Genomic DNA, 9,034 nt, shown 5'->3' on the forward strand with positions numbered 1-9,034 from the left:
AAATATCTACAAATTAGCATCATTCTATTGCCAAAATTGACGGACGCAGCAATGCGCGTCATCAAAGATCTAGTGTTCTCTTAAAGCTCATTCTATCCAAACCAGTCACCATGATGTTTTAACCGTCTTCTTCTTCGAGAAGGTGGTATTGTACAGTCCAGGGAACTGGGGCTTCCCTTTTTTCTTCGAAAAAGAGGTTGAAACCCTGTCAATTGGACATGATACATGACAACATATATATTTATAGGTTTATTTTGATGACGCTGGACTGATCCCTGCGCTGCCGGATGGGGTGGAAATAAGTGGTGAACAATGCGTGTGAATTAGGAGAAGCAAGCTAGCGGCCATTGTTGCATGGCGGGGCTAATCAAGGATTGATAGGAACACCCAAACATAGCCTCCACAAACGTCTCCCGTCCCTTCTTTCCCTGGAATTTAGCCGTGCCCAAATAAACCCTCCTTCCCCGATGCCCTCCGCCCCCTTTCTCCAATCCTCTCTGCCATGTCCGGTGTAAGGCAGAGAGCGAGAGAGAGGAAAAGAAGCAGCAAATAAAGGAGAAAAGGTTTGTTTGTTGCAACGACAACAACAACATCATAAGGGGGGCCAATACACAGGTCGACCGACCATGTCGTCGGCGTTTGGCGACTTCGGCCCGCTCACGGAGCGCCGCAAAGCCGAGAAGGCGCGGCAGGTGCGCAAGCGCATCATGATCGCCGGAGGGACCATCGCCATTATACTCATTGTTTGCGGCATCGCCGTCATGCTGAACGGGAAGCATAAGGAAGAAAAAGCCGGGTCATCCAGCAAGAAGGGCTCGTCCTCAAAGGGAAAGTCCGGTGGCGGCGGATCCGAGGACGGAGGAGACCTCAAGGCCGTGAAGAAGACCATCACGCTCATGTGCCAGCAGGTGGACTACCAGGGCGTGTGCGAGGAGAGCCTGACGAGGTGCGCCAACGCGAGCGAGTCGTCGCCCATGGGCGTCGTCCGCTTGGCCGTCAGGGTCATCGGCGAAGCGCTGGCGCAGGCGTTCGACCGCACCGACCTGATCCTGAGCGACGAGCCCCACGTGAAGGCCGCCATCGCCGACTGCAAGGAGTTCTTCCTGTACGCCAAGGAAGAGCTCAACCGCACGCTCGGCGGAATGGACGCCAAGGACAGCATCACCAAGCAAGGGTACCAACTGCGGATCTGGCTGAGCGCGGTGATCGCGCACCAGGAGACGTGCATCGACGGCTTCCCCGACGGGGAGTTCAAGGACAAGGTGAAGGAGTCCTTCATCAAGGGGAAGGAGCTGACCAGTAACGCGCTGGCGCTCATCGAGAAGGCGGCGACGCTCCTCGCCGGCCTCAAGCTCCCGCAACGCCGGCTGTTGGTCGAGGAGGAGGGAGCGGCGCCGCCACGGCGAGCCGAGCCGGTGCTAGGGGAGGATGGCATCCCGGAGTGGGTGCCCGAAAGCGAGCGGAGGGTTCTCAAGGGCGGCGGGTTCAAGGGCGAGGTCAAGGCGAACGTGGTGGTGGCCAAGGACGGCAGCGGCCAGTTTAAGACCATCAATGAGGCGCTCAATGCCATGCCAAAGAAATATGATGGAAGGTACGTACTACTCCATATACATACATGCATGCATGTCCGTCTGAAAAAAGTACAACGTTCATCTACTAGAAGCATGAACTCGTTTTGTGCATGCATCCTAGATATGTGATCCAAGTGAAGGAGGGTGTGTACGAGGAGTATGTTACCATCACAGGCCAGATGCCGAACGTGACCTTGAACGGCGACGGTTCCAAGAAGACCATCATCACCGGTAAAAAGAACTTCGTGGACGGGACCACGACCTTCAAGTCGGCAACCTTCAGTAAGAGACGCGGCCTTCACTCAGCGCCTACTTGGAGTAGTAAAAATTCGTTGTTGATGGACACGTACGCGTTGCTAACTAACTAATCGTTTCTGTGTAGCCGCGCAAGGCGACGGGTTCATGGCGATCGGGGTGGGGTTCGAGAACACGGCGGGCGCGGACAAGCACCAGGCGGTGGCGCTGCTGGTGTTGTCGGACAAGTCCATCTTCCTCAACTGCAAGATGGACGGGTTCCAGGACACGCTGTACGCGCACTCCAAGGCGCAGTTCTACCGCAACTGCGTCATCTCCGGCACCATCGACTTCATCTTCGGCGACGCGGCGGCCGTGTTCCAGAACTGCATCATCACGCTCCGCCGGCCGCTGGACAACCAGCAGAACATCGTCACGGCGCAGGGCCGCGCCGACGCCCGGGAGGCCACGGGGTTCGTGCTCCAGAAGTGCGAGATCACCGCCGAGCCCGGGCTCACGGCGCCCGGCAAACCGCCCATCAAGAACTACCTCGGCCGGCCGTGGCGCGAGTGCTCACGCACCATCATCATGGAGTCCGACATCCCGGCGCTCATCGACAAGGCCGGGTACCTGCCGTGGAACGGCGACTTCGCGCTCAAGACGCTCTTCTACGCCGAGTACGGCAACAAGGGGCCGGGCGCCGACACGGCGGGGCGCGTCAACTGGGAAGGGTACAAGAAGACCATCAGCAAGGACGACGCCACCAAGTTCACCCTGGGGAACTTCATCCACGCCCAGGCGTGGATCGACCCGACCGGCACGCCGGTCAAGTACGACTTCTTCGGGTGAGTGGGGGTTGCGAGCGCGCATGCCGTAGCCCGTTGGGTATCCATTGGAGGGAGGGGGCGGCGGCCGGGGGTAGTTGGTTGTCACCGTGCATGCATGCATGCACGATCGAGTGGAGTGCATGCGGACGAGCTTGTTTGTGGGACATGTTTGAATCTGGCGATCCGCGCGCGCATGCATGCCCGTCTAGTTTTACTTTGTGTTGGTATACTGGCTGATATACGCGTCTCTTGTACTTGTACATGTATTTCCCTGATTACCACTAAATTTCGACAATGGTAGATTATGGATAAGGATGATAAGGAAGATGATCACCACAAATTCACTTTTTTCTTCAAATTCCTTAAAACCTCACTCACCTCACTCGCGATTAGGACGGTGCTGACCTTGGTGGTGCCCGCGGATCCAATAGGCGGAGTGTGTTGGTGACTGATGATCGGGAAGAGGATTTCAACCTCATAACACAACAGCAAAGCTCCTTCTCCGTGCTCGGCTAGGGTTTACATGAAGGAGGGCTCGAAAAACTCCACATCTTGGAGGAAGACGTGATGTTGGTGTTGCTGGCGGACAAGGTTCTGCACCAGAATCTATTCAATATCCAAACGATCTCCGGTGCCTTGCGTCCAGCTTGGGAAAACCCTAGGATGCCTCGTTTTTGGTCATCTTGGATAAAACATGTCCATCGCTGAATTTAAGGCCAAATGTTTTTTTTTTTGAGGAATCACCGAGGGGGAAGCTCTCCCACTTGAATATATTGCTTAAAGGTAATGCAGCCGCGGCTTATTACGAGTTTGCAGAATTACATGGGACGCATACGCGTGAGGAAAGGAGTAGCCGCCACGAAAAAGCGGTTTCCTTGTCAGCATTATTACATAGCCTGTGTGACCAAAGGTCTAGGTCCGCGATCATGGGTCTAATAGAAGTAGCAGAGTGTCGGTCAATGAAGCGAAAAGTCCCGGCATTTCGAGCGTCCCAGATCTTCCAGAGAATAAGGAGCAGGATGAAGGGCCAGATAGGCCGTGTGGGAAAGACTGGGTTGTGGATGTCCCAGAGCTCTTCAGTGCAGTCGGGTACCGCAATCCTCAGGCGCTGCCAAATCCTGTCAGCCAGTGGACATCGGAGGAAGATGTGTTCGGTATCCTCGTAATCATGGTTGCAGCGCGGGCATCGGGGGTTCGGGGAGATGTGCTTCTGATGCAGGTTGGCTTTGCGGTTTAGCCTCAACCGAAAGAGCAGCCAAGCAAACACTTTGACCCTGGAGGGAACCCCAGAGGACCATATGGGCGAAGTGTGATGGTCTTGGTGTGGCTCGATGGGAGTAGCTTATACACCGTCTTGGTGGTAAATGGTAGTCCACCATGAAGGAACCTTGCGTCTTCCTCCATCGACGGCATGAAGTCTTGCAACAAGAACAACAGAGAAACTATTTCTTGTGAGGCCACTGAGGAGAGGTGATTCCATAAGTTAGAAGCTAAACAAAGAATAGCGGCCACACGGACGTGCTGCTGGGTAGAGTGGGTTTAAGGCCAAATGTGATCACGGTCATGTCTAGGAGGGATCGCCCTGACATGTCAGTAAGCATGCAGTGATCTTGAAAGATTTTGAGGCACACATACAGTCGTGAGCACTCCGATTTGACAGTTTGTAAATATGTGCAAGGATGGTGAATCTACCATACAATATGAGGAATGATGCATGGGGTTTGGCGATTGCGCGGTAAATTGACAAGCACACAACCTTGGTGCATATCGATCCAGTGAGCGGGTTCTTGAGAGCACGAGTCACAACTGGAGTAAGGAAACCCATGCACTGATAGATCTTTGTGTTCGGCCAAGAGGAGTAAAAGAGACCCGTACAACATTGAATATGAACAGGTTCCACACTTTCGCGTCTCCTATTGCTACCTTGGGCAGTTGTTTATCCTTACGGCGGGAACAAGAGACGAGACCAGTGACCTACCATTTACTTCAAGTTCCAGGGCACCTGAGGATCATAAAAGGGCTAGCTCTGATGATAGCTCGACTAAAGAGAGGTAATAAATTTAGAACAACACAAGAGAATATCGAGCATCAATCATTGGTCAAAACGGAGGTTATGAGGTGGCCTCCCAGCATAAGAAGAACACCTAGAACAAACGTAAGGGAGGTCCGCAGCTTAATAAGGTGTACCGCCCGGCGATGCAGTCTCCTAGCTCTTACGCAGAGTGATGGTGATTATCCCAATAAGGAGGTGATGGTTATAAAGGCATCGCCAACGGGTCTTGACAAGGATGGTCTTAACGATGGGAATGTGGTGAGGGAACCAAAGAAGAAGAAGCCAACACCACCGGCCTCTAGATCTTCGGTACTCCCTCCGTCACAGTTTAGAAGGCATGCACGTGTATCTAGATTGTTAATTTGACTTCTATAAAATATATTGTTTAACATAAAATTAAATCGTTAGAAAATAGAACATCTAAAATTTCTAATGATATATTTTTTATTATATATGCCTCTCATTAAGTTGGTCAAATTGATGACCTAGGTGTATGTGTCGGATTTGTAAATTGAGACGGAGGGAGTAGTGTATGAAGTCATTGATGCCCAAATCAATGATTCTAATAATTAAGTTGGACTCTCGAGGGCTTGGGAACCCTTGGTCAGTTTGTGAATTTCGCAAAGTTGTGAAGCAAGAAGGGCAAGAGAGTAGAAGATCTAAAGTTGTCCTTAGGTTTTTCACGTTGTTTTATTGTCAATAGCGATGGCCATAGTGGTGGCACTCGACTTTTCTGGTCTAGAAATGTTGAGAATTCAGAAATCGATACTTTAGAAATCTGTGTATCGCCGTTCAGTACTTTGTCGATACTCCGATACGTCAGATACGCCTTCGATACGGGTATCCCTGAAGTATCGTCTTTTTTAATTTAAAAATAAAAGAAAAAAATGGCGATACAATTATCCTTGAAGTATCGCCACTGAGTATTGCTCAAAACTTGATGTATCGTTGATCTGTTCATATAGATAGTATACGTGTACTGTGTACTGATGTAATAGTTGGATAAAACTGCTTCCTAAGGATGTTGTTTGTTGAATAAAATTGCTTGTTGATGCTATTGACTTGTTGCTTGTTGATTTTTGTGGCGTAAAATTACTTGCTGATGTTGTTGCTGCCTTCTATTGTTAGGAAAGAAGATACAAGTATAAATCATGGCATCTTTTAACTTTCTCCATCATCATTTGAGCATTATTGATATGTATTGCTTGCTGATTTTAATTATCGTCATGTTCATAGGTAAGAGTTTTCATATATTTATTGTTATGAGAATAAAGAGCTCAATGAAGATTAGTTATTAAGAAAAAACTTATAAAATGTTGGAAGAAGAGTAGTACCCCCTCCATTATTTGGTCAACTCGTGTAATCTAAGGTTGCTCTTTATATATGTTTGTCATTTGACAATCTCAAGTTTTTAACTCTTAAAGATTTGTTGATGTTATGTGTTGTTATGTTAATATGTATTACAGTCCAAATTAGATTGTGGCAGTCTATGACCGATTGGTTGTGTTACCCCATTGATGATAGTGCGATTTTTAGAATGAGAAACAAGAATGTATGGAATTAATTAGGTAACCAGTAATGCGATATTTTGATCTCATCTCATACATTTTATTATGTTAGATTTTTTACATGTCATTCTATCATTATTTATATATGCTTGACGTATCATCGTATTGTTATTTTTAGAAATTGCCGTACCCCGAATTACCATATCAGTGTCGCTGTATCGGTGCTTAGTAGATTCCGCGTATAAACGTATAGTTAACCGACATAATAAAACATGGATATTTATATATCACTTCTATATATTTTTTTGGAGAGCCTCGGGTAGATAACGGACACCACAATTGGCGTTTCATGTGGACGTTGTTTGCTATTGAGCATGAGGCTTGGATATGTAAGTTTAGGGTGTACGCTCAACCGGGATGTCAAATGAAGGCATTCTGGAAGGCAGCTGATGATTGTTACCTTCAAGATTTACGGTGGAGAGGTGTTCCCTTCACATGGGATATTAGAGAAGATGGAGCAGAAAATGATAGAGCCTTGGTGAATGCTCAGTTCTTGAGTTTATTCGAGTTTGCAAGTGAAACACATTGGTAGTGCTGAATAAGATCACCGCTATCTGTTGGTTGAACTCTGGACTAGTGCAGCAAACAAGTGGTCGCAGGCGGCTCGTAGTTTGAGATAATTACACTTACGGTCCTTATAGTCTCCTACGTGTAACATGACGGTCCTCGAACTCGTCAAATGCTCCAATATAATCCTCAAATACGAAAATGCGCTTCAATATAGTCCTGATTACATCTCACGCTACGCCTACAGGCTACAGCCCAATCCGATGCCACATGAGTGTATATTAGAAATGTGGGCCCCGCATGTGAGTATGAGATGGAGAAAGAATGGAAAAATAAATCACGTCATGCAAATTCGAACTTCAGAGTTCAGACCTCCGGTTGATATTTGCAAAGCGTACATAACTATAAACTGCACTTTTGCTTTGTTGATATTGTGACTAGAAGCGTATGATGATATTGTGCATTTACGTACTCTCCAGGCAACTATCACAAGGTTCGTTTTGTAGCGATTTCCCTTTTACTTATTTTCCAGGTTCACGTTTGTTTCCCTTTTTTATTTTTATATTTCCCATTTGAAAGAATTTAAGGAAAAACTATTTTTTCACGAAAAGTAAAGAAAGTGTTTGTGTGTTCGAAAAATTGCTCATAATGTTTTTGGAAAATATTTTAATTATTTTAGTAATTATGTATTCTGAACAAATAAAATGAATATATACAATAACAGTGCATGTGTTTGGCGCTGAATGAAGACACATTTTTTTTAAATCCACATGATATTTTTAAAGTTCATGTTTACCTCTTCAAGTTACTTGATAATGAAAATACAATGGAGATTTTAAATACACAATAATGGTAGTTGGGCATATAATTCGGCAAATATATAACCATTTTATAAAACCACAGAGAACATAATTCAAAATACACGGCTCTATTTTTAATAGTTTTGTATTTTAAAATACAATGATGAGGCACAACAACTAAGCGTGCTTGTGGTCATGAATGAAGATATATAATTTTTTTCTTACATTTCTCCAATCCACATTATCTTTAGAAAAATATTTGTGTTTACCTCTTGATGGTACAAAATAATGTAAATACAATAAATATATAAAAAACAATAATTGTTTTTTCTTATATGTAAAAATCTATATCTATACCTAATAATAAAGTGGCTATTGCTTCCGTCGGAATTTCCACCGCGGCATTTTTACAAAGAAGCCCTTGTCTTTTTAGGTAATTAAACCCGTGGTCCTTCCTCAAGTGAGAAAACGTTTTGTTTAAAAATAAACCCCCTTTCTTACCCTCGCCTCCCCATCCCAACTGTCAGGAGGTGCCCGACCTGCACGATGTCGATGGATCTGGAGGCGGGTGCGACGACTTGCTCCGGTGATGGTGCCGTCCTGCTCGTCTAGAGAAACAGAGAGGCACGACGTGAGGGAGAAAGGATGGAGAGGAAGAAAGGAGAAGGAGAAGTGGCGTAAGGTGAGGGAGGCAGTCACTGGCGGCGGTGCCTCCGGTGACCAACGAGCGGGCAAGGCGGCGAGCTCCTGTTGAGGCGACGGGGCTTAGTGCGTGTTGTTTCCTCAAGATCGAGTCTTGGCTTTCCCGAAGTGGCGGGCGGTTGCGAGCATCGATCTGGATGATCCCGATGAAGAGCTGGGTGGTGGCTCTAGGTTCCAGCTGCCTCGAGAGTCCTACTTCCCCAAGCTCGATGAGATTGCTAGCCACCTATTGAGGTCCTCAACCCTTGGCCGGCTTCTCATCGTGTTCAGGTTTTCTTCCATGTCATGGGGTGTGCTCCGGCGGTGACGTACGACCGAGGAGGACGGGGTATGATGTGACTCCAATCTGTTCCGGAGTACAAGTGATCTGTATGGCGTGGTGCAGATTTGCCGTTCTCGACAGATTCCCGATTTCCAAATTCTGGTACGGGTATGCCTCAATCGCTTCTTGGCCCTGTTTTTGCTTCTTTTTGTTGATTTACCCTAAAGTCTAAAGTTCCAAATGACACGTCTACTGTCTACTTCTCTAGATTCAGGATCTGCATATATACTTTGATTCCCATCTACTGCATTTGCTTGGCTGCTCAGCTAGAGAACCGCAAGTTCATCTATGTCTAGAAAGTACTTAAATTTCAGTCGAGTAATCATCAAATCATTTGTTTATCCTGTTGGTACTACCTGTTCTAAGGTAGTAAATATTTAGCTTCCTACTACCTCTTCCTCTATTACCTCTTCACTTGCTAATACATGTTCTACTTCTGTGCTATTTTTT

General features: G+C 46.9%; 1 protein-coding gene across 1 annotated transcript; it reads left to right on the plus strand.

Annotated features, from left to right (window-relative positions):
• Nucleotides 1-493: 493 nt before the first annotated feature.
• Nucleotides 494-2,927, plus strand: LOC123396634 (pectinesterase-like). The gene is made up of 3 exons (XM_045091517.1): nucleotides 494-1,591; nucleotides 1,693-1,853; nucleotides 1,954-2,927. The coding sequence occupies exons 1-3, from the start codon at nucleotides 627-629 to the stop codon at nucleotides 2,652-2,654; spliced, it is 1,827 nt and encodes a 608-aa protein (XP_044947452.1). The 5' UTR covers nucleotides 494-626; the 3' UTR covers nucleotides 2,655-2,927.
• Nucleotides 2,928-9,034: the final 6,107 nt, after the last annotated feature.

This window comes from Hordeum vulgare, chromosome 5H (genome assembly GCF_904849725.1).
Source record: "Hordeum vulgare subsp. vulgare chromosome 5H, MorexV3_pseudomolecules_assembly, whole genome shotgun sequence".
Classification (NCBI taxonomy): Eukaryota; Viridiplantae; Streptophyta; class Magnoliopsida; order Poales; family Poaceae; genus Hordeum; species Hordeum vulgare.

Coding starts and splice junctions, on each gene's coding strand:
- LOC123396634 (XM_045091517.1), top strand. CDS start 627: ATGTCGTCGGCGTTTGGCGACTTCGGCCCGCTCACGGAGCGCCGCAAA. Junction 1,592..1,692: donor CCAAAGAAATATGATGGAAG/GTACGTACTACT, acceptor CATGCATCCTAG/ATATGTGATCCAAGTGAAGG. Junction 1,854..1,953: donor CTTCAAGTCGGCAACCTTCA/GTAAGAGACGCG, acceptor GTTTCTGTGTAG/CCGCGCAAGGCGACGGGTTC.